Source organism: Triturus cristatus, chromosome 5_1 (genome assembly GCF_964204655.1).
Source record: "Triturus cristatus chromosome 5_1, aTriCri1.1, whole genome shotgun sequence".
NCBI classification, from domain to species: domain Eukaryota; kingdom Metazoa; phylum Chordata; class Amphibia; order Caudata; family Salamandridae; genus Triturus; species Triturus cristatus.
In genome coordinates, this window is record NC_140587.1 from 573167747 (window position 1) to 573194507 (window position 26761).

Consider the following 26761-nt stretch of genomic DNA (forward strand, 5'->3'; position numbering starts at 1 on the left):
CCACTGCTGCTTTGCCTTTGCTGCCTTGTGGATTTGTTTGTAGTTTCTTATATAAAAATGGAACCGCCATTTGGGGGGTCCGGACGGTGTGGCCGCCAACGCTTCCTTCAACTCCTGTGACCTCTATCACGCTGCAGCGTGTGTTTAATAACTGTATTTCATGCTCTTCCTGTTTGCTAGCGGCCGGCCTGAAGGTTGTAGGCCCATCTTTGTATTTCTTTTGCATTCTGTAATAAAGGTTTCAAAAAAAAAAAAAAAAAAAAAAAAAGAACCACCAACACAGGGGCCACAGGTTTGCTACCAATGCGGGAGGCTAAGTTACAAATAAACCCTGTTGCACTCTGAAATTTGAGACAAACTTCAAGTTTACTGAGTGCCTAGTTCCCCCTGGCATCGAAGACTACACCTAGGTATGAAATTCATAGGTGAAAGCCACGGGTGGCCCTGAAGATCTACTCTCCTCATCTTGTGACACTTCGGGCTGCAGACCATTGTAAAGGTTTTACAATGATTGGTGACAAGTCCTAATGACCCCATAAAACTGACAGATTCCTGAAACGATAATTAATCTTTCCTCTTCCCCCAGTTTAAAACTATCAGTGCATTCGCCCGAAGGTCCAAACCTCAAGGGCGCCGATAGATAAAAGTGCAAGTCCGTCAAAAAATCAACACGTCCGCCGTCCACCCCAGGTTAGTTAGAGTCTCCCAGAATTCGGATTTAATCACGCTATCGAAGGAGACAGAGGGGATTCAGTGCCCTTGCCGAGCCCTGGAAGAGCGTGGGAAACAAGGAATGTGTGGCATTAGGGCATTCACCAGAGGTCTGACGTCACCGCGAGGAGCACTTCCAGCGCTAGAAACCCCATGTCCAGAAACAGAGAACAAGGAACGACTAGAGGCGCGGTGACCAGGAGGCCGCAGAGTTAGAACTGAACTCCCTATCCGATGCTCCGCGCCGGTGTAGGAAGGGTCTGTGCGCCAAGTTTCGGCACCTTGAGCGCATGCATTAGGTTCACATTTCTCCGAGTTATTGCATATTTTTCTGACAGCAGAGTTCGGCACCACTCAGAATTACTGCCCTATGTTTCTAAGCTCTGCTGTCAGTAAACCAAATCATGCACTGATTAGAGTTAATGTTTCCGGTCACGATACCAAAAATGATCGCATGTCAGAACCTGCATCATGATTCGGCCCCATGGCTCGCGAGGGGAGACTCAAGACCCATTCATTCCACCTTTAAAATGAATATCCACGGTAGGGGCCCTTTCTGCTCATCTTCCCGGAGATTAGGGCACCGTGGGTATTACCACTTTATCAAGGAAGAGACGGAAATTAGAGGGCAGCGTGTCAAACATTGCAACGTGCACTTGATCTCGTCAGAGTCCTTTTTGAGGATAGATTGAGGGAGAGTCGTGCTATCGCGCGGATGAGCATTATGTTGACTATATCATTTACTTTAAACATGATTGGTAAAATGTAAATGGTAACGTGCATTTGAAAGCTTTCGTCCCTTCACTACAGTGGGAGCCCAGCTGACGCATGGAATGCGCAGGCCCAGCACTGTGACGTCACAGGCCCAGTGTACATGGAAATAGGGCAGTCTAAACAGGGGAGACCCTACACTGCAAAAGACAGACTGTGTTGAGGCAGTATGTCATGAAACACGGGACTTCTTTTCTGGTTCATGGCTGAAACCCTTTTAGTGACAATATTTGGATTCAGTCAAGAAATTGGATCGTCACCATGCCTTGCCCAGCACCCACTTAACCCTGTAAACGAATGGTATCGCCCACAGAGTCGTAATGTGGTGTTGGGTTAGGTCTCTATTGTGACGTGTCATTTGTATAAAAGACTAGTATCCAGGGAGCTGCAGCGTTTTACATCAGAACGCTACCAGGGAGGACCGCTGCTCGTGCCTAAAGTTGAGGACACTGAGGTCACAAGCCATAGGGGCTGGGACAGAAGAAAGTCCACAAAAAAGAAGAGGTGAGAAGGTAAGAGGTCAAAGGTGAGTGAATATACAACATGAAACTGAACTGAAAACTGAACAGAAATCGTAATAGAAAAAATGTCTTGAAAATCCACATATACCAAAACCCTAGCTATTTCTCTCCCCCTCCCTCATCTCAACCCACACATTCCTCCCCACCCAGCACTTCTGCCTTTCTGTTCCCTCCCTTAAATTCCCTAATCACTTGCTTTGCCTTCCCTTTCCACGGCCTGCTTTTTTTATTCGCACCCTTCATATCTTTCCTTTTGACTTCCCTACTGTTACTTTACCTGTGCAAACTAGCCATTCTTTTCACTTATTTCCTTTCTCCTTCACCAGCCCTATGCTTTCAACAACCCCCCCTTGTCTGCTCATTCTCTTCACTTCCCTCCAATCTATCTCCTTAGCTTCCCTTCCCATCCATTCAAATTACTCTCATTCTAATCCCATTCCTGACCCCTTCCTAGCTCTTCACATCCCTTCCCAACCCTATACAAGCAGTGGCGGGTCCCCCACTAAGGCAAAGTAGCGTCACCATACTGCTTTTTTACAGTGAAATAAAGTGAAAATAAAATGATAATAACTCGTGTTATTATCATTTTATTTTCTCCTACTTCCGTGAGGGGGCGGGGGCAGGGGACTCGGGCCGCCTTAAACAGTCTTGCGCACTTCACATGTTCTCCATGCAGGCATCAGTACAGCCTACATGGAGAACATGCCCAGGCTCCCAGTCAGAGTTTGAGCGCTGAAACACAACGCTCAGACCAATCACAATGTTGCTAAGGCAGAGTTGTGATTGGCTCTCTGGGAGCCTGGGTGTGCTTCCTGTTGGGGCCAAGTGAGGGAGGACTACTGAGGAGAGACACGGCGAGGAAGAGGCGAGAAGGTAATATTTTAATTTATTTTTTATTTCCCTCCCATCCCAACCCTCCTTCCTCCGATTCGTGCCAGCCGCCGCTGCGAAAGACAGGTCCATGAAGGCCAGGGAGATGGAGCACTGCTTAGCGATGGTATATTTGCTTATTAGCAGGTGCAAATTCAAGCATTGCTCCACCGTGCCCAGCCCCTCCCGGAAACCATACTGCACCTCCAACAGCATGTCCGACTCCTCAACCCATAACAAGAGGTGCTCCAGCACAACTCTCCCAGCAATCTTCACAGCACAGCCCAGCAGGTAAATTGGCCGATAGCAGCAAGGAGACAGTGTGTTACCCTTTTTAACTATTGGAACAATAATGGCAGGATGCCACAATTCAGGGATGCCCATTTTGAAAAAGGTGTTAAAACAATTACAAACAATTAAAAAATTAAAATCATGGCCTAAAATGAGGTCATTCAACAGTGTAATATTAAGGCTAGAGAATAGGGCACTGCACACCCATTATAAAAGCTGATAAAAACAATGTCCATGCCATTGGACCAGCTGAATAAAAAGACTTGGAATAAAGTGCTATCAGTTGCTATCGGACTAATAGTGTACTCCAATGTAACTCTAAAGTATGCCATTAATGAATCCTTTGTCCTGCCTGAGGGGGGTGGGGTTGCTGGTACTTTAGGAAGTGTAGCTATCCATAGCTTGCAAAAAAATAATTTCATAGTTTTGAATAAAAGTGACACCATTTTTAATGTCAACTTTACTGGCTGGGCCGACGACATTCCGGAAAAGCAATTTCACCTGGTAAATGGGATCAGTAATACAAGTTGACTTCCCCCTTACAGGGTCAACACTGTTGTCTTCAGGAGAAGGAATAATATTGCAGGCATCATTAGCGGAGCCCACCCCAGGAGTGGGCCGACCTACGGGCTGGCCCACACCTTGACAAACGACCTGGGAAGGGCACACCTCATATCTCTGGCCAACGCTGAGTCAATCAATGTCGGCCAGGCCACTCAAGGGTGTAAAGCAGTTCTGGACATGGATGTTGAAGAGTTGCGCTCCAACTGTGACAGTACCAGAGGGGCCCTCGCAGTTTTGGGGGTGAATGGCCAAGGCTCTATAAAAATACTCCAGGGGCAATATCTTAATATTGTCCTGGCACCTCACGTTGCTACAGATCCTGTGGACCAATTTATGTTTTTTTAAATCCACAGTTGACTCTAGAGACTCTGGATATAAGGTTGGCACATCGGCTAGCATGATAACAAAGGGGCATGCTTCTGGCAGGAGATCACAGGCAGCAGATCTGAGTTTCTAGTAGATATATCAATATTCCAGATACACTGGGAGCCCCATTGCCTTGAGCCGTTACTCAAAAACCCTAATCTGGTCCCTACTGAGTTAAAAAACTACCAGGCTATTTTCTTGCTGCCTTCCCCACCCAAAGTTCTGGTAAAACACCTGAATTCCCCGCTGATGGCTTGCTTGGAACAACATGATCTGCTCGATGCCTCACAGTTTTGGTTCAGGAGTAACCATGGAACAGAAACCAAATTGGTGCCTGCAGTGAATGACATCAGAACCATGGTTGATCAGTGGTGGCCGCCACAAACAAAGAGTAGTGTGGCGGGTGGAGGAAACGTGGGAGGGGTCACGTCGCGCGGCAGGGGGGTTAGTAATAAAATATTAATTAAAAAAATAACTTGCCTGAAGCCGATGGCCGCCTCGCCTCCTGCATCCCGTCGCGCTTCCTCTTCTGTTCCCGGCAGCCTCCGTGATAGACTCCCATCCAATCCCCACACTGCTCTCCTAGGAGAGCAGCTTGGGGATTGGCCTGAGTGGGCTGAAAAGACGCTCCGCTCAGGTCAGGGAGTCTGTGGGGTTTCTCCAGCATGGCTGCTCAATGCAGCTGGACTGGAGAAACCTAAGTGGGCATATGTGTTTTGGTTGGCCTGAGACGGCTGTCCAAAACATATGTGCGCACATAGCACTCCTCTTCCTCCCCCCATGCCTCAGTCCTGCCCCTCCCTACAGCGCTGGCTCACAGATGGCAATGTAAAATAAAACTATGCTACATCGTTTTTTTTTTATTTGCTGACTTTGAGGCAAAAATTGGGTAGACGCTCCTCTGCCATTGTGGAGGAGCCGCCACTGTGGGTGATGCGGGCCAGGCGGCAGCACTGATCCTTTTAGATTTGTTCACAACCTTTGGCACCATCTCTCCAAGTCTGCTTGCGGATGGATCAGGAATTGTGGCTCAAAGAGTTAGCATTGAAGCTCTTAACCTCTGTTCTCAGTGATACATCACAGATGGTAATGGTGGATCAACTCTGTTCTGAGTCCACCAGCTTGCCATGTGTGACTCCCCAGGGCTGCTTCTGAGCCCTACATTATTCAATCTTTACGTTTCCTCACTGGCTAAACTCATTAGGTCTTTTGGGCTTCAGGCTTTGTCTTATGTGGATGACAAAATGGTTACTTACCAGTAGGAGTAGTTTTGCAGCTTGAAGAATTTTCTGGATTCACATGCTGTGCATTATTCCGCCATCAGAATTGTCTTTGTTTTTTTCTTGTTTTGGACGCCAAATGGTAGTCAACAGCGTCCAAAACAAGAAAAAAACAAAGACTATTCTGATGGCTGCAAAACTGCGACAAACAACTGTTTGTTTTGCGTATTTGTTCTGTCTTTTGCAGATAATACAGCAACGCCCTCCTTACATCTAGTGTATGGAGGCTTCTTTCTCCTTTTGTTTTTGGGTTTTGTAAGAAAACTGGTAGGATGATATTTTGATATAAGTGATAATTTGATGCCACCTTTGGTAAGAAATGTGGGTTAGTTTTTAAGATTACTTTATCCTTGTGGATTTTCAAGTATGGTTCTTGTAATGTTAAAGCCTGTATCTCACTTACTCTCCGTAGTCAAGTAATAGCAATGAGAAAAGTTGTCTTTACAGTAATGTGCTTGAGGTCTGTTGTATGCAGGGGCTCAAAGGGTTTTGCCATTAGTCGAGCAAGTACTGTATGTAGGCTCCATGCGGGAACTGGTGTTGCTCTAGGTAGGGCAATTCTTTTTGATCCTTCTAAAAACCTTGTAATTACAGGTCTTGTAAAGAAACTTTTGCATGTTTTCCCTCTTGTGTATCCTACCATGGCAGCAAGATGCACCTTTATGCTTCAGTAGTTGATGTTGTTACCCAAAAGGTCAGTTAGGTATGTGATGACTGTTTCTTGCGTGTTGATGGAATTGTTTTTATTGTTAGCGGTGCCCCAGATGGTATATCGCTTCCATTTTGCTGCATAGAATTGTCTTGTTGACTGTTTCCTTTTCTCTTTTAGAATTTCCATTGTTTGTAGAGGCAGCATGAGGTGGCCAACTTCTATGTACTCAGGTGCCAAGCTGCCAGATGCAGCGTTGCTCGTTTGGGGTGAAAGATTTGGTCTTGTTGCACTGTTAGCAATTCCTTGTCTGCTTTGATAATTTTCCCCTTGGATAGCTGCAGCAGGGTTGATTACCATGTTTGCCTTGGTCATTGAGGGGCAATGAGGATCATATTTGTTCCTGGTTGATTTGCTTTCTCTAGCACTCTCTGCATCAGGGGTATTGGTGGAAAGGCGTAAGCAAATGTCTGTGACCAGTTGAGTGAAAGTGCATTCCCCTTTGACAAGTGGTGTGGAAACCTTGAGGCAAAGAGTTGGCATTTCTTGTTCTGCACTGTTGCAAACAGGTCTATCACTGTGTTCCCCATAGGTTTAAAAGGTATTGTACTGTTTTCTGTTACAACTCCCATTCGTGGGTACAGTTGTTCTTTCTGCTCAGCTGGTCCGCTGTAATGTTGTCTACTACTGGTAGATGTACTGTTTGTAGGTTGATTCTTTGAGCTACTGCCCATTTGCAGATTTCTTGTGCAAGTTTGCTCGGGGAAAATAATTTGGAACCTCCCTGCTTGTTCAGATAGAACATTGTTGTTGTATTGTCTGTTTAGATTAGGATAGTCTACCCCTGGATGTGCTTCTGGAATGCTTTCAGTGCAAGAAAGACAGTTTTCATCTCCAGGAAGTTGATGTGTTTTGTGGAATCTTGTTCGTTTCATTGACCATGTACTTTGAGCTGGTTGTAATGTGCTCCCTAACCGTTGAAGGGATATGTCTGTTGTGATTGTCAAAGATGGAGTTGGGTTCCTGATAGGTCTCCCCTGTGCTATGTTTTTGGATGTCCACCATTGCATCTCTGCTTGCACCTTTTGTGTAACAACCACTAGATTCTCCCAACTCCCGGTGGCTTGAGACCAGCTGTTGGTAAGCCATTCCTGGAATGGGCGCATGTGCAGGCGGGCGTGAGGGATAAGTGGGATGCATGATGCCATCATGCCTATCAGTTTCATGACCTTCCTCACTGTCAGAGATTGTCCCCTCAGGTAGAGGGTTGTTGCTTGATAGATAGCCTGTATCCTTTTTTGCGTGGGGTACGCTCTCGCACACCTTGAATTTAATCTTGCGTCTAGGAAGTTACCTTTCTGGTTTTATTGAAGATTTTTTGTGGTTTATTGAGAAACCCAATTCTTATAGGGTTTGGATGGCTGTTTGAACATGATTGTGACATGTTTGCTTTGAGTGTGCCCTTACGAGCCAGTCGTCCCAGTACGGATAGACGTGGATTCACTCCCTTCTTAAGTGTGCATCCACTGCGACTAGGCACTTTATGAAGACACGTGGAGCTGATTTAATCCTGGAAGGAAGTACTTTGAATTGATAATGTGTTCCATTGTGTAGGAACCACAGGTACTTTCTGTGTCCTTTGTTCATAGGGATATGCAAGTAGGCGTCGTTGAGGTCTATTGTTGCCATGTAGTCTACCTCCTGAATTTGTGGGATTATTTCTTGAAGAGTACACATTTTGAAGCGTTGTGTTGGTATGAACCTGTTTATGAACCCTAGGTCTAGGATTGGCCCTAGAGTTAGGTCCTGTTTCGGTACTAGGAAGTACAGTGAATAGTTTCCTTTGAAACATTCCTGTTTTGGTACTACTTCTATTGCTTGTTTTTGGAATAGTTTCTTGATCTCTGAATTTAGCTGTGTTAGTTCTGATCTCAGAAATGATCTTGTTTTGGTAGGTCTGCAGGTGGTGTTTTTGTTACCTCTATGCAATACTCGTATTTTACCAAATTTAATAACCAATTGTCCGTTGTGATATTTTTCCACTGTTTGAGGTAAAAGGATATTCTTCCCCCCACTGGTGTTTTGTGTGGGTTCTTTTCTGTGAGTGAGTCAGTTAGAGCCATTTCCTCTTCCTCTGGGGGTTTGGCCTCTGCCTCTCCCCCAAAAGGGCTGCTTCTGCTGTTGCTGCCAGCCTTGGTAGCTTCCCTGTTGTCTTGATTGTTGCCCATGGCTTTGACCTTGGAGTTGCTGTGACATTTGCTGTTCCTGACCAAAGGCACCTCTTCCTGTGGTCTTTCTGTTGTTGAAACCACCTCTTTTAAAAGAACCTCTCTGCTGTAGTGCTCCAATCGCCCTAGCAGTCTTGTTGTCCTGTTTAATCTGCTGAAGGAAATCATCCACTTCTTTCCCGAAGAGTGCGTCCCTAGTAAATGGTCTATTGATGATAGAGGTTTGAACCTCCTGTTTGAATCCTGATATTCTGATCCAGGCATGTCTTCTGAGGATGGTGCCTGTGCACATTTGCCTACTGGCAGTGTCTGCAGCATCGAGGGCTGATTTAACCCCTTCAGCGCTCATGACGCAGCCACTCCGTTATGAGCCACGGGTGCCGTGTGCTCATGACGGAGTGGTTCCGTCATGCTGCGGCCGTTGGCCGCCGCTCCTCCAACGCTGCGCTGATTCCCAGCCTGTGCGGGCGATTAGCGCAGTGGGCGGAGTCATGACGGAACCACTCCGTCATGAGCACAGCTCAACCGTGGCTCATGACGGAGTGGCTCCGTCATGAGCACAGCGCCACCGCGCTGCCCCCAAACCCCCCCCAGCGCTGCAGCAGAATTCTCGCCGCAGCGAAGGGGTTAAGGCATGTATTGTATTGGCCACGTTTTTAGCTTCCTGGACAATAGACCTTGCTCTTTTCTTGTCCTCTTCAGGCAGTTTATTGAGGATCTCCTCTATTTCATCAGATTGTTGGTGACTTGATCTATTCAGTACGGTGTTGGAATTTGCGATGCGCCACTGTGTTGCCTCTTCCTTTTCCATTCATCTCCCCACCATGTCCATTCTCTTACTCTCCTTTTCTGGTGGAGGGCTATTATTGGAGACCGCATTAGCCCTTCTTCTGGCTGTGGTGATGATAATTGAATTTGGCACTCTGTTTCCTTGAATATACTTAGGGTCTTTTGAGGAGGCCTTATATTTCTTCTCTTCCCTGGGTGTTACACCCTTGCTGGAAGGCTGATTCCTTAAAAGCTTCTTTGCTTTAAGCCAGTATGCAAGGAAGCATTGGGAGGTATTGAGTACCCTTGATGGCAGGGGCTAGGATTTCCAGGAGAAAACACGTGTCTCCTTTTTCTTCCTCGAGGGTGACTCCAAAATGGCCAGCTGCCCTTTTGACTAATGTATGTGAAAAGGTGGTTCTGCCACTCTTAAAAATCTAAGGAATTTATACAATTTATGTCTCTCTAAATAGATGAGAACAATCAACAAATGAGAAAATGAGACATTATGTCCAAACCAAAAAGCGCAAAACTCGTGTCTTATATTCAACAATATATTTTTATCTGTTTATGAAAAATCAGTGTAAGCTTATTGCAATACATATATTTACATACACACAGAATAGTTCTTTAGAACTAACATTTAGTACTCCATAGTACACATACATTGAAATATTTACAAGTCACAAAACATTCCACAGAATACATGGACATATACTACATAGAAAAATTATATTTAAACACAGTGTGAAATGAAGAGAGGGGAATATCAACCCCGTAAGCGATTAATCAAATTATTGGTTTAGTATCCTAGGTGATCCTCAACACTTGACATTAAAGCGTCGATGTTTCGACCCCTGAAAAAACATGATATTTTAACCGTTTTAGTGGGGTCTTCCTCGGGACTAACTGGAAAGGTCTGTGTGTAGCCTTTGTGGGGTTTCCACCCTTTATGGCACTGTAGTCTCACTCTCGTGCTGTTAGTGATCTAGTCACTTCAAAGATAACTTGGATAAGTCATTCCTCCGGTGCCAAGTGCACGGGGCTCCATGTGGATTTCTTTGTAAATATGAGAAGGCGACTCCAAGGGGCTTTTAGCCTCCTATCCAGGCCCTTCTACTACCTCTCAAGGCTCATAAATCGCCTTTTGAAACTGGAAAATTAATGTTCCTTTTGTGAATCAGAGCGACGGGCAACCCTCGTCCTCTGTATCCCATTCGTTGACTAAGCCATTGTAGAAAGCTATGTCGTCTGGTGGTGAGGCTTTCTATGGATAACTGCATACCTCCCCCTCGCGGCTCTCGGTGTCAAGGTAGCTCCCCGTATTCCTCGGGCTCTTCGTCCCGAGGTTCTGGGGTTGGAGGTGAGTCGAAGATACTTTCTTCTTCTCTCTCCCTCGGCGTCTTCTGCCTCTTCGGCATCGACGTTTTCTGGTCCGGCAACTGTGGCTTTAGGGATTTGAAAATCCTTCAGGGACACGTCGAACGCCTTCTTTTGGATGAGTGTTGCCATTTCGTCTTCGAGTCTTTTCCTTTTCTTTTTGACCTCGAGAGCTCTCTCGGTGTCGGAGGCCGGAGATTTTCATCCTACTAGCGGCCACATCCGGTTTCGATGGTGTAGTGCTTTCCTTTGAGGGGCCGTGTTCGAACCTTTACTTCGGCATCTTCGGCGATTTTCCCTCCTCGGTGACCTTAGGATGGGTTTCGTGGAGTTCTTCTAATCATGGCTGACCCTCAATCGCCTTTATGCTCGGTGTTGGGGCTGCCATGGGTTGTGCTTTATGTTCCTGGCCCTCCAGTTCCGACGGATGTATATGGTGTCTTACCTTGCCCGTTTTCTTCTTTTTTTTGCTCGCCTTATTGTGGGCATGGATTTTTTGGGAGTCCCCTCCTAGAATTTCAACATCCGATCCTTCGTGTGTTGATTCTGCTGGTACTCCACGTTCTTCCTAGTCGCTGGAGAAACCCAGGCTTTGAGGGATGTTTTCTTTGTGGTCCGCGCCATCGTGGGCCTCTCTTTGTTTTTGGCGGCTTCTGAGTGTTTTTGCCAGGAACGACGCGCAGGCCTCACAGTCCATGTCCTGATGATCGTTGGGCAGGCACAGGTTGCAGATGTCGTGTGGGTCACGTTGAGCGTACTTGTGGTGGCCCTGGGGACAAAACTTGAAGGGGGTAATTTCCATGTCCCCTACCTCACCATTTAAGGACCTATGAGGTCCTCTGTGGTGTCGTCGCCGGAGCTCTACTCTTGTCACCGGTGTCGATGAAAGATGAGATTCGCAGTAGCCTTTTTTCATTTCTCTTGACTTGTTTGGGAAAAATCTGAAAAATCTTCAGAGCTTCCGTCTTGCTTTCAGACCCAACGGCGGAAGAAAGAATCTAAAGATGGCTACCAAGCATGTCAACCTCCAGGATACTGTCTAAGCCACACAGGGGATGTACCTGGCACCAAATGGTGATCGACAGCAACCAAAACAAGAAAGGGAAAAAAAAGACAGTTACGATAGTGGAATAATGCACAGCATGTGAATCCAGAAAAGTATTCACGCTGCAAAACAAGCAAATTATTGTGTCAATCGGCAAATATTTTGAGGTGACTGTCACTAATTTTAAGAACAGCATGCAAGCAGTGGCCATCTGGATTGTTAAAAACTATCTAAGACTCAACAAAGACAAGACGGAGGTCTTGCTCTTTGGTAGTCTCCCAGCCATTTGGACCAAGTCCTGGTGACCAGATATAATGGACACTTTACCCACTCCCACAAACTGCATTAAAAATCTGTGAGTTCTGGTAGATCAAAACCTATCATTTGACCATCAGATCAATCGAACGGTTTCTACCTGTTTCTGGATAATCAGGACTCTTAGGAAGGGCTTTCCTTATACGCCCCTTCCAGCGCGTAAGCAAGTGGCTCTTGCATTGATTTTCTCTAGGTTGGACTACTGCAACACGCTATTTCTGGATGCCAAGAAGACTGAAACAGCCAAGCTCCAGCTGGTCCAAAATGCTGCGGCAAGACTCGTCCTTGATATCCCTAAATATCAGTCTGTTTAGGCTTAGATAGCCAAGCTCCACTGGCTATCTGGGAACAAACACATTCCCTTTAGAGCCTTGTGTATTGCTCACAAGGCACTGCAGAACACCGCACCTAGAGAGATCAACTCCATGTTCTGATGGTACATTCTTTCTAGACCACTCCAATCCTCCAACCACAATCGTGAAATCATTCCTAAATTCCGAAAGGCAAGTTGGGGAGGCAGGGCTTTATCAGGGGCCGTGTCCAAGCTCTGGTATACTCTCCCCTGCTCCATCTCTGGCCTCCAGGCTCACACTACTTTAAGAAAAGCCTTAAAGACCTAGCTTTTCACTCATTAATGTAAGTCTGGGTCCTCGTGATCTTGTATCCTTATTTCCACTTCCTTTTCCTTCCATAGGACTATTGCCATTAGAGCATTGATGCACTTTATAAATTACATTTCATTTCATGCAATGCAGCCCATCCCACCTATAACTCAGGATGTCCCATGGGGCTTGGCATTCGCCATTGCCCAAATGTTGCACCACTGCGGGTCAAAAAGGGCTACGAGACCTGCAGACCTGCCCAGAGTACTGGGAGCCAAACATGCACACAGGCCCACATAGCGGCCCACTACAGCAGGTCTTGCCGTGCTCCTGAGTCATTCACCAGCTGAATGTGAGGTGCCTCAGGCCAAACCGCAGACAGCAGATACTGCCAAGTTGGTCCTTGCATGCATTCACTTGTCAGATCATGCATGGGGAAGAAATGCCAGATATTGGCAGTGCTGGATGGAAGTTCACCTAAACTGCAGGGGCCATCTTGACCTAGTTGGCCACACCCCACTCTACCGGGCAAACATGTCCCACCATAGCATGGTTTGTTGCTATATACACAGAACTCTGGTGAGTGTCTGCACATCTGGACAGACATACACACAAATTCAAAAACATATGACTCACCTGACTGTAACAGCCTATAGGCCTTTTCAAATTATATTATAATGCAATCAAAATGAGTCGTCATCTATTTGTTACGGAAATAATCACTTTACATTATTTAGACCAAAAGAATAAGCAGAGTATAAGCCAGAAGTCACCATTGCCTCTTATGAGGTGGACTTGTGAGCCAAGATTCCCCTCAACTCATCCTTCCGCTATTACAGACATTTTACCAATCTGCGCCTTAAATTAGCAAGAAACCCAAGCTATGTTACATGTCCATGATGTTAAGCTGTTATAAATGGCCAGGGTGCCAAAAGGGAGTAGTTGACATTTGTGGGAGTTTGTCGAATGGACATGTGGGGGCACAAGGCACCACTGCTAGGATGATGTCAGGAGAAAAGAGACGCATGTGTGTACCTGGAAATGGATTCACCTTATCAGAAGGAACACACATCTTATGCTCTGTAGCATGTTCACCCAGGAAGAATGGAAGGAAAAGGTTGTGTAAAAAACGAAAGTATTTCAAAAGTTTTTGATTTTCTTGCACTCTTTCCTTTGAGTTGTCAGATTTCAAAATTGTTATATTTACATGTTATACTCCTTCTGGCTAGTGTAAGGCTAGTTTGATCAGCTTTATTATGTTTCAATATTCCAAGTACACATTGCCCTCCAGTGTTCCTTTAGAGCAGGATGTGTAGGTCGCATGCACACACCTTGATACCTAACTAGCTTTCTTATTATTTTCCTTCTCTGCTTTGTTTGCCCCTTCATCTCTGATATTGTTAATCCTTGTATTGCTCTAATTGTTTAGTGTCATTATCATAACAGTGTAGATTGGGTGCAGCTGTGAACCCTGCATTTACCAAAACGCCCTTCATTAGCCCCACAATAGCTATGCAGGTTTTTTCAGGTTGTAAAACTGATTTTATTTCTAGATTATGTGGACATGACTCAGCCAGAGCACAGCATATGCCTGGATAGCAGTTGTGTCTTTAGTGGTAGACACCCAACCTTTCCATCCACGAAACAGGATGGACTCCTAAATAACTGAAATGAGTTGTTAACCTGCTTAAGTTCAGAAATTATGACAAGCATCCAAGTTTTGTGACCTTACACTAGCTCACCACAGTGGCACACAAATGTGTCTGCAATGCAAACAAACTCTATTTCACTCCCATACAGTTGTAATTGTAATTGCATTTATGTAGCGCCTACTACCCCTGCCAAGGCGTCGAAGCGCTTTTTCGGCGAGTAGCACGCTACTCCGGAACCCAAAAAGGATTAGTCGTGAATTAGTATAGTGAGATATCAAATTAATTTGAGCGGTGGATATGTTAGTCTATTATTTGGATTGAAAAGGATAGTGGAGGGATAGAAGAGGAAAGGGTTTGCATTTATATAGCACTTGCTGCCCTTGATGAGGTGTTGAAGCACTTTTCGGCGAGTAGCCCGCTACTCTGAAACCCAAAACGGATTTGTATTAAATTACTATAGGGAAATATGAAGTTAATTTGATTTGAGCGATGGACATGTTAGTCTGTTATTTGGATTGAAAAAGGATAGTGGAAGGAGAGTAGAGTGAAGGATTTGCATTTATATAGCAGTTGCTTCCCTTGATGAGGTGTTGAAGTGCTTTTTGTGGAGTAGCACGCTGCTCCGGAACCCAAACAGGATTAGTGGGGACTTAGCCTAGGGAAATACTAAATTAACTTGAGCAGCGAACATGTTAGTCTGTTATTTTGATTGAAAAGGAATAGTGGAGGGATAGAAGAGGGAAGGGTCGAGAGCGTTTTTTTTTTCTTTTTTAATGGAGTTCATAGCAATAGGAGGGGGTTTGGTATGAGTAAAAGGGAGGTGGAGAAGGAATATTCAGAGAGAAAGGTTTAGAAAGGTTTGTACGGGAGGTCTGAATATTAAAAGAGGTATGAGATGATGCAAGGAGGAGTAGAGGAGGGAAGAGTCTAGAAAGGGTTATGTTGGGGATCATAGTAGTGGTATGGGATTTGGGATGAGTGAGAGAGTGGAGGTAGAGGATATATTGCGAGACATATAGGGTGAGATATAGGGTAGTGCCTTGGATATGCTGAATTAGAAGCAAAGTAATAAATATAAAGATACATAAGTACATGGAAAGGTATATATGTATAAGGAAGGTGATATATGTAGATTAAAGATGTATTTGATAAACTCAGACTTTCAAGTGTTGCTGTACTTTAATTTATTAATTAAATTAATGTACTTGGTTTTTTTTGCAATTCAATAGTGAAGCAATTGTAGATAGTTATGACAAAAGATTAACTTATTTGTGCAGTCTCTTATATACATGTTAAACATAAAATAATATAACAATAAGTAATATGTACATTTGTTAGGCAGAACTAACGAATATTTATATATTTGAAACATAATTATTATACATGTTTATACTAAGCAATATGCATAAGTAGGTACACATCTATAGTCCAAATAAATGCTTATATACAGAGGGATATGCGGTATATGTATGTTAACACTTTACCTGCCAAGAAAACATTTAGGAAAGGTTGTCAGCTTTTTCTTTCTGTCTTTGATTAGGTTCCCATGTTTGCACATCATTTTGTAAAGATTCTCCCCTTGTTCGGATATCATCATCCAGGTATCTTGCTCCATCCCAAGTCTCATATCTGCAAATGCGTAACAGAGGGCAAAGCTCGATAAATAGCACTGTGGTTCTTACAATAATTAACTCAGTAACACTTTCAACTTTACTTTTGTGGTTTGAAAGGCCAATAGTTTCTTCACACTACTATATGAATGCCATTTTTCCATAATGCTAAATACAAAACAGTTGTATAGCCTTTCTGTATAGGCGTTCTTAAAAAGTCGAATTTTGTGCATGAAAATAACTAATTATTCAATAAAGTATCAGTTAATATGTTTTTCAAGTAACCAGGAATTCCGAAATAAGGGTGGTACAGAAATCTGACATTTTAGCAATATGTAGTTATATAAATCCAATGAAAAGATATACAATGGCTTCAAGTAACAATTCATTCATATTTTATGCAGCCCATGTATATTGGTTATGAGGTTAATACACGTCCTCTGTATATATGTCACCAAGCACAGAGTAATTTTTCGATCATGTTTATGGCTTGTATTTAAGAAAGCAAAGCATCATTGTAACATTTGGCCAAATTTATATCTTACCACGGGAAAATGTTACCATGAATTAGCACCTAGCACTCCACCTAATTATTCATGAGTTGCAATACACAGACCGTCATTCATGCTGCATTTAGACCTTCAAGAATCAGATGGAGATGCTGTCATGGACTGGATGAGAAACTGATTTAACTAGCACTGATAAGGCAATTCTCCAAAGTTCAGATCACTTTTGGATTTGATACCTCCAGTGGACTCCCAGCTGGATATAATTAACTACTTATTTTCCTAATGCACTTGACACACACACTGAGTTATGCAGACAACCAATTACCTTGTCTTGATGAAGGCCAGCGCCTAACAGGACTTATTTGTTTGAAGAAACTGTCAACACTATTCGTGCTTTAAAATGACTAAAGAATTTTGGGAATTGAATGTGTGGTCCCACATTTTCCCAAGAGACCTATAATGTACATAACACTGGCAAAAGCTTGCATTTGTGTTGCCCATATTCTACAAAGCTGTCCAAGACTATTATTATCCTCACAAAAATAATTTCTTTGTAATTTAATGTCCTTTTCTCGAACCCAACCTCACTCCCAGTGCGGTGACACTTGTGGAGATACTAACTGGAGTTATTGCAGGGTTGCCAGTTAGTCCTTGACTGCAGCTCTTAACAACACAATCTTCACCTTCGTTAGTATGTGGTCAAGAACACTTCGGAAGCACTTGGATCAACCAACAGCAGACAGGCCACAATCTTCTACTGAACCAAATAAACCTTGAACCTATGGTGAGGTTCCCACCGTTGGATCTATTTCTTCCAGTTCCCGCTGTCCCTATCAAACAACCCGTCCAGCCAATTGTAAAATTTACTTTACACTCTACTCTATCTCTAAGAAAATGATGTTCATTGCAGTCTTTCAAAATATCATGTTCCAATCCAGTGGCCTGTCATTTTATTTTGTATTTAATTGATAGATCACAGACATTTCTTCCAGCTGCTCTGCACCATGACGCAGCAAACATTGCATTTGCATCAGAAGCTTTGCAAACATGTCATGTTTTACACTTTGTACACATGTGGTTTCTGGTGCAATAGAAATTACACTCTTAGAAAACAGTATGCGAAGTTGCATACACTATGCAATTAGTTGGTTACAAACTAACACAAACTTAAAGTCAGAAATACAGAACAGAATTCCCCCAGGATTACACATATTCTTTGGTCAAATGCCAAGCATAGGTTTAGAAGCCATGTTTAAAAGTGTCAGAAGTATCACCATTAGACTATATCTTCTCCGAAACATTGAGATAATTACCCATAACCCTTTCTAGTTGTTTGCTATACTCAGGCTTCTGGTGGCATGGAAGCCATATGTTACCATACGCATTACAATGCCCGACAGTGCCTGAACATGTCCTAGAAATAGACACTTGCCAATAACAGGTCCATAAATGCACGCAAAGTGAAAAACCAGCAAATTGGTACAAATGTGACAGTCATCAAACAAAATTAAATTCTTACTTTTTCGTCTTTCTCTCTCCTTTAGAATTGCTTCAAGCCATTCTTGTTTGTTTTCGGGAGTTTTTGCCATGCATACGAACCACTTGTTTTTGGCAGTATTGTGTATTTTCCACCCGTTGACAACAGGGTTTCCACTGCTGTGGAAGTCGGCTGCAAATTAATAATATAGAGTGGTCATCAAACTGCATTACAGATGTGTCAGGGCATGACTGCGGAAATGCACCACAACAAAATGGAACCAAAAGCATGTGAGCAGAATTTGTGTCAAACCTTGGATAACTACACTATGCACCACATAACATATGATGAAACATATACATGTAACTACTGATACCTGCATCTCTTGCCAGATGAATGACTAATTGTGAAGAGGAAGAGAACATAGGGGCTCATTACGATGGCAGTGAAACCACCACCGGCAGCCTGCCGGTGGCGGTTTCACTGCCATTATGAAACACTTCTCCGCCCCCCCCAAATTATTATAGCGGGCGGTGTGCTGGCGGACGCAAAGTCCGTCCGCCACAGGCCATCGTTACGATAGCTTGGTGGATCCAACATGCATATACAAAATGGTGGCAGTGCCTAGCAGGCACCATATGCCATATTACGATGCTGCATCCCCGCCAGCTGGTGTATGGCGGTTCAACCGCCATTCACAGGCTGGCAGGGATGTTTTTTGAGGACCCGTTGCGGGCCCCCCTTTTGTTGGGGGAGGAAGGTGTGCACTGTGGGGGTACCTATAGTACCCCCCTACATTTCCCTGCACCAAGTGGTGCCTGCCACGTAGTACAGGGAAATGCAAACAGTGCAATTCGGACATTGCGGCGGGTGCTGCAACCAGCAGCACCCGCTGCAATGTCAGGGATACACGATGTGACCACGACGGTGGCGGTCGCATCGTAATCTCATGTGCAGGACCACCGCATTACAGGCCCGGCACGATGACGGACGGATGGAAATCCGTCCGCCATCATAATGAGCCCCATAGTTATTAACAGTTTTTACAAAAATACAAACAATGTAATGTCAATTAGGTATGGCAAAAATCCTAATTTATCATTAACTTGATAGTTGATCTATTTTTTTTTAAAATATATATTTTTCCACCTTGGAATAAATGTGATACGTGTTTGTGTTCTGCAATTACACCCCAAGCAAAGGTCATCAAACATGGATTTGCTACTTCCTCTTAGGTATGCATTGTATGAATTTCTTAGATTATAGCACAAAGCTTTTCAGAGAAAGCATCAAAAAGAGCATTATTGCAGTAAGTGGATGCATTTCCATCGTCATCCCAGCACACAAAGCAGGAAATGTACATTTGTTCTCGACAGGTGAATCAAGATTGTTTATTCCCCAAAACACTGACTCGTTCTAATTTAATTTTTGAATATTGATAATTATTCCTACAGTTGCTCCTAGATGGTGGTATAGATAGAAATGTAAGCAAATATGCATGTTTGTAGATCTGGTATAACCCAAAACCTTTTGATTTAACTAAAAGTATATACACAATATGCTTACTTCCAGGGGCTTTCAGCCAGCCTTCTTCATCGATTGGTCTGTTGTTATGTCATTGACATTTAAATATTGCCCATTGCAGCATAACGCATGGGGCAACGGGTCAGACATTGGCTAACTTTACTGTGAGTGACTGCATTCTGCTCTTTCACAAGGAGCATATCTGAATACAAAGTAGTTCATCTCATAGCCAAGGGCTGCTATAGCAATGTGTGCTTTTTGAGACCAAAAAATATTTTTTTTCTAGCCAGTGTTTTTTAATATTGGTGCAGATCAGCAGCTCCACCAACTATAAAGTTTTTCAAAAATTACGACAAAACAAAACGCTGGCAGCCAAAGCCAGACCTTCTGGCTTTGACAGATATTGCAGTTACAATGTTGTGGAGTAGATGAATGTCTGCAATATCTTTGTTTCAATCCATGCAGTAAATTGCCAAATGTAATATCAGAGTCCTTCACTGAAAAGTCAGGCTTCAAAGAGATACAAGTAACAATGAGTGTCAGTCCTACTAACCCCTTTACTCAATCAATACTGTCGGTATAATATGGCTCAAATTGGCCGAAATTTCTATATATACTTTAAAATACCCCTTATCTAATACAGGACACATATTTCCAAAGGATAATCATTGTCACTAACCCTTCCTGTGGGATGGGGGCACGGTTAAGATAAACATGACCACTATCTGGCATATAGATTACAACCGGGAAAACAATTCAGATGGGCATGCATCAGAACCACGATGCTACCTAAGAGAACTGTATGGAAAACAAATACAGACGCATTGTCCAGATCAATCTAAAGCAGAGGATATTGGCAGACAGCTAATCGAGTGATGGAATAGAGATATCAAATTACACTAGAGAATCTTTTGTGGCTATTGGGCTTACTGCCGGACGTGCAGGACCTGGAAGGCCTTAGCAAATGGGATTTAATAGGTATTTCTAAAAAAAAAGAGATTTGTGGTGGCCGGAAGGTTTAAAAGAGTTTGAGACCTTAAAGCTGGAGTACAAACGGGCAAATACCCAACATTGCAAATACATACAGCCTGGACTCCTTTTGAAAATATGCACTGTTGCTACAAGACATACAGGAGGAATCTCTGCTGGAATGTAGAGTCCTTGTCCCCTCCTTCCAAGACATGCCACATCACAAATATATAGAACATTAATACATATCGCACATAGGAACATAGAGCTCTAAAGAGTAAAGAGAAATCAAATACTGGTGTGCTGGAAGATGAAGGCTATGACAAAGCCTGCAGACATCTGAGAGAGGTAGCAAATAGGATTGGTTTCAGACTAGTGCAATTAAAGATCCTAAACTTCACCTACTACAAGATGGTACAATTAGTCAAATGTGGGAAGATAGGAGACAACAGATGCCTCAGGGGCTGCAATCAGAAGGGACCCGTATAAACTTACACATGGAATGCCCCCGCATGCTACTACTCTGGAAGAACCAGATTGCTCTGCCACTGGGGGACAATCTCCTATTGCCAGCATATCTGACAAAGCAAGGGATATAGAGAGATACCACAATAACAAGATCACAGTAAGTATTCTGTAATTTAGCGGTGATTGTGTTGTGGCTGGAGGGCACTGCACAAAGGTGGAGAAAAATTAGAAGAGATAAAGTGAAGCCTGGAAAGTGAATATGAACTGCTGCATGCCTTTTGACAAAGTAGTGTATGAGGTACTGGTCTGCTCAAAATAGGTAGAAAGAATATGTGGGCTGAACTTAAAGATTCTTTAGCCAACCCATTAGAGGTTAGTTATTATCGAACAATCAGGGTTGACAGGGAAGATATAGAACAGATGACTGATGTACTGAGTAGGGGTGGGTGGAACTCGCGGAATTTAATTCTGCAGAATTCTGTGAAGTTACATAAAAACTCTGAGAATTTGAGCAGAGTTTGCTCTGTCATTTAGTGCCAGTAGCATGTTCCATGTTGAAAAATCTGTACAAATTGCATCATGTGGTATGCCAAAGGGCGCAGCTACTCAAGTTGATTTTTCCTGACCACAAATGGTCACAAACGCCCGCGACTACCCGCTTTAGAAAATTCTCACTGGATGTCCTCCTAGCGACCGGAAATCATGCTAGGGGATGCCAAATCTCACTTGCCAACCTACCATTCTGGAGCCATGTGCGAAAAAAAATTCTGACACGCAGCGATTAATGGAATTTGTCCGGAACTCCATATTACAAGAGTAACGCGGAGCCGCCAAAATTCTGCTAATTCCGCGGGGGAACAGAATATTCTGCCCACATCTAGTACCTGGTCGAAACAGAATATAGGTTACATAAAACACAGCATTTAATGTGAATTCCCATTTTGATGATGTAATTGTGTTTTGATTGTGTGTGTATATTTGTAAATTAACTTGTGATGTGATATCCGATATGTAATTAAGACCTAAATGCTAATAATATGCTTTTAGAAAAAGAAACAAGACCTAGTGCGCCCTTGTCAATAGCATACCAATGTGCATTTCAATTTAGCATTAGCACCCTCTGAGCTAATGAAAACTAATTTCACCACATATCGTATCCCTGTCTGCCTGTGGTTATTACCACAAAGCATCTGGTTATGACCTCAGGTCAGTTGCTGCTAGCATAGTTTGTACTGATCATAGAGGAGCTGAGACTCAAATGCATTTCTACAGCTAAGGCACATATAAGTGCACAAACATATCAATTTATGCAGGCAGATTCCCATTCTGATTTGCACAATCCTGTTGGATTTTTTTCTAGCAGCACAGCATTTTCTGGCTTGACCTAAAATGTATTGAACTCAGGAGTGTAGAATAGTGTAAAGGTATCAACACCTTGCCAGACTTCCTCAGTCTCATCCTCGAACTTCAATTATTTTGATTTCTTAAGGAACAGGCGCATTGTTTGGCCGCCCTGTTGTAGTAGGAGTTGGGTTAAGGCAGAGCTTTGATACCCCTCCGCATTTGGTTCTATTTAAAACACTCAGCCACTGTTTTGCTTGTGCTACCCTATATAAAAATGTAAATATACACAAAAATATATAAAACTCTTGGGTCTCTGTGATAAAAGGAAAAGTTGATGAGGAGGTGATGCGCATGAGCTAGATTAAGTATTGACTACCATAAAAATGTTACTGTTCTTTAACAAGTATTTCTCTGTCGGGAACAGACGTTGGCATTTTTCTTTTGCTTCAAAAAGTGAAAGCGCAGAAATCAATGAACCAAGTCACTGAAGCATGAAATGCTTAAAAGCCGCGTGGTTCCCTGCCCATCATTCATTTATGCCAATAAAGAGCTGACATTTTTATTCAGAGAATGGTGTAAATTGCGTCATTGCAGCTACCATAAACCCTAAACCAAGAGGGAAACATATCGTTTTATGAACTTCTTTTTGTGGCCAGAATGGGCCGTTTTTTTGAGTTACATAGTCAAAAAACATAACTACCGAACAAGGGAAATAAACTCCAAAATTCAACCTCAGTGGTGAGACTCACAGCTAACACCAGCCCCCACAACCACCACGCGACACATGCAACTGAAAAATTGCAACTATAACCACACCTGTTAAATCGAAAAAACCTTTTACTTCAATTGGTCCCTTTTCACAAGAAGAAAACGAATTTTCAGAAACTCGCTACTGTTGTTAAATAATCATAAATCTCTGCAGACATGATTCTGGTGTCCTTTCTAACCCTCCGCTTCTTCATAGGGTGGGATTCGGCCAGGCTCTGTACACAGGCTGGGAAGCCCGGATGTGTTGTTGAGAGCCTCAGGAAGTTAATGACGACACAGGCAGCCCGGCTCCGGCGCGGGGCTCAGAAGTATGTGGGGTCGCGCATCTCAGAGGGAAACCACGTTTAAGGAATTTTAATTCATAAGAAAACCACATACCGGGGGTCAAACCACACGGTTCTTTGTCTCACACTTGGTTTACATGACGTGATAGATTTTGACAGAACAAAAGACACGCTGGAAAGCTGAACAAGTACAGCCTAACCTTATAAATATCTCAGCAGACCCTTTACAGTCTAAATCACCAACCCTACACGCCACGGAAACAAGCATTGGCAATGCCAGTCATTCTATCTCCTCTATATTGAAAGGCTCTTCGCAAACTACCTGATAAATGGAAGTCGAATGAGGATAGCGTGGAAGTAATGTCCAGCCCATGGAGGAGACCGGGTCAGCACGGAGTTGGGGTGGTGGGGGGCTGTGCAGGATACAAATGGGGAGCGGGAAGCACAGGGCCAATGGTGTGGGTAGCATCATGAACCAGAAAAGGGGAAAAGGCTCTTAATGTGAGACAGGTCAGACCTCAAGAACTAAAATAGTACCTTCCCCTTGGCACTGACAGAGTACGAAACCAAAGACAGACTGCGTCAGCGGGGTAAATGGTAAGTTCAAGTCATCATCATGTCCTTTATTTCGGCTTTGTGCAAACCATGCAAGGCATAATACGTACAAAAATGCAGCTATTACAATATAACAAGAAATATAAAAGATGCAAATATTATGATATAACAACAAGTATAAAAAGGACAAGTACGACTTAAAAAGATAAAAAGATCAAATAAAAGAGAGCCTTGCTAACAAAGGTGAGTAATCCGCTTTGTTCTAACATGCCATATGGATAGAAAGGATTTTGAAAATGAGAACATAATTGGGCTACTAGTATAAAATCTGCATATTCGCATTAGTGAGTGGCAGTCACTCAATCCCAACAATTTACATATGGGTTTGATCCAACGGACACAGTATAATGTATAAACAGGACAAAAAAAGGAGAGGGGTTCAAGAGACTCCTCAACTACAAATCCCATAGGGCAGTTGTTTGACTTAATTACATGATTTTTCAAACTACTAGTGAAAGCTAATACAGGTAAAGTCCTGAACCTAAATTTAATGTAAAGTGCACGTGCATAAGGATTGAGAACCATATCTAAACAAGAATCATATTCAAAAGTTCATTTATGGGAGAGAAAGAATTCTGTCAAACTATCCTCTGGCGTACTTTGAATTCCCCCCAGGACAAAGTTCCAACAAGCCACTTTTAATATTTCTTTGGCATTATGTGGCAACTTGGTGGGACCTAATGTCACATAAACCAAGCTTGAAAAGCCAGTTCTTAACATAGGCTCCCCATTTTATCAGCACATGAACCCACCAGAAGGCATTGAAGCCTATCCCTGTATGCATCTGTTGCCCATACCCTTAGTCAATACAGTATAGGTCTCAATATCGCAATATCTGAAATAGCTCTTATATTTAGATGCATACGAATAGGCAATGATGGGGTACTGGTGGGTAATCTTAATAACAATTTCAGGAAAGTTTTCTCTACAACTTCAAGTGAGTTTATTGTACAGTGCCCCCAAATTTCTGCTCCATATAATGCGGCCCCACATGCTTGACTTCTGTAAATTTCAATTGGAGGGGCTATCGGGAAAGTAGTGGTTCTATTCGTAAACCCGATGATGGCCCCAACACCCTGTTTTAACCGAAGGGTACTTTTTAAAATCTGGACTGACCGTTTGTGGGAGTCCTCCAGACTCACTCCCAAAAAATCTAACTCGGAAACCTTTTCTAGGGGCTCTCCATCCAGCATTATATTTCTTCTACTCTTTTTCTTTTTGTCTCCAAGGACCATATACTTTGTTTTATTCTCATTAATTTCCAGGCCACAATCCCTACAAAAGAGCGTAAACTTCTCTAAGAGATTTGATAGTCCTGTAGATATTTTAAATATCAACATAGTATCTGCAGCAAATAGTAGGCATAGAATCCTACTATCTTTAATCTTTGGAGAATCATTCTCACATTCAAACAGCTAAGGGAGGCATTCATTAATATATAAGAGGAAGAGCGTAGGTGCCAATATGCAACCTTGGCGTACTCCTCTCACCGTAGGTATTTCGTCAATTAGCTCACTTCCTGTTCCCTACCTTATGCTTGCAAAATCGTCCACATGGAGTTCCCTTATAATCTTCAAGAGCCCTGACGTTACCCCAAGCCTGGCCAAAATTTCCCATAATTTGGGCCTGGGGACAAGGTTGAATGCAGATCTGAGATCTACGAAGGCTACAAATAACTTCCTTGTTCTAAATCTACAGTCTTCCATTTAATAGCTAAAAAGCGTATCATTTGGTCAACTGTACTTATTTTGTTACAAAATCCCGCTTGCAAATTAGAGAGAATCTCTGTATGTTCTATCCAATCCCATAACCTATTCAATATTATAGTACAAAATATTTTTTGCATTTTATCAATCAGTCTTATGGGCCTGTAATTGACTGGTGTATCTCCGACCTCCTTTTTATAAATCGGCACAATAATAGCACCTTTCCAAGAGCTTGGGGTCTCTCCTCCTACTAAAATGGCATTAAACACGACGGTTGAATAGGGGCCCCAAATGAGAGGTTCACTCCTGTACAGATTGTTAGGTATGGTATCTAAATGAGGGGCCTTCCCTGATTTCTGTGCTAAAATTGCATTAATGGTTTCCTAAAGGGAAAATTCCATAAGACCTATCTCCTCCACAGAACAAACTGGAACTCAAAAAGAGACATCTCTTTCCATTTGTTTTTTTTTTTTATCCTCATACGAGATTTGAAAGTGGGAGACCCGTTCATCAGGGGGATTATGACATTCTGGCCTAGCTGTGTCAGTACGCCCGTGCTGGAAGACCAGTTTCCAGAAACACCTGCTGCCTTTGGCTCACACCGCCACTAAGAGGTTGTCCAGAAGTGCTTCCTCCCACTGTGCTTTACTGGCCTGTATAACAGATGCATACTCTCGCTTGGTCAATATAATTAGGCCTCTATCCTTTTCCTTTGGAGCCTTGAGGAGGGCAATCTCAGCACTTTTACAAGCATCATTAAACCAGTCATTTGACCTTAAAATGTGGCAGCCTTTCCGCGCCTTTCAGTGCTTTTAAAATAGTGCACAAAGTCTACTATAAAAATTATTGTGGGCTTCCACTATCTGATCTGGGCTTTTATCATAATCTTGAAGCAAAATAAGTTCTGCAATCAATAAAGAATATAGTTTGGCCACTAGACCCTCAGATTTTTGGAAGTCCTCCCATTTGAGAATGCGACTATTGCTAGATACCTCTAGCAGATTAGTCACAAGATGAGTTACAGAGGAACAATTTTTCTCTATCATTTTCTTCATCCCAAAATAACAAAATAGGGAAATGATCGCTATCTTGGCTGTTACTCACAGTCAAGTCAGCTATATTGTGCCATATAATATATAATCTGGATGGCTATTATAGGACCCTCTGGTGAAGGTGGGTTTATCATCAAAGTCAGAGGGAACTCTCCCTTTCCCAGGTCTAAGGCCAAATATAACCATAATATCCATAACTTGAAGTGAAGCTACACTCATCCTCCGGGTTTTTCGGGTTGAATAAGGAGATGCTATCTCCCAAGCAATATCCACATCCCTAGTAATCTCTAGAAAGGGAGCATAAGGTTCCAAGCAAGTATTAAAATAACCTGCTATATTAACTCGACGGATTGGTGGTAAAGTAGCTAAACTCTCAATTAATGTATTCGAAATTTTCGATGGTTGCGAGAAGGGTGTTGATC

The 26761-nt window shown here is 43.0% G+C and overlaps 1 protein-coding gene across 1 annotated transcript in view; it reads right to left on the reverse strand.

Annotated features, from left to right (window-relative positions):
* The window catches only part of PREX2 (phosphatidylinositol-3,4,5-trisphosphate dependent Rac exchange factor 2), a 1250200-nt gene that overhangs the window by 812010 nt on the left and 411429 nt on the right, over nt 1-26761 (reverse strand). Inside the window, exons 10-11 of the mRNA XM_085605489.1 lie at nt 17652-17801; nt 15498-15642 (exon numbers count right to left, since the gene is read on the reverse strand). Coding sequence (XP_085461615.1) covers nt 15498-15642; nt 17652-17801 — 295 coding nt within the window. The remainder of the gene's footprint in view (nt 1-15497; nt 15643-17651; nt 17802-26761) is intronic.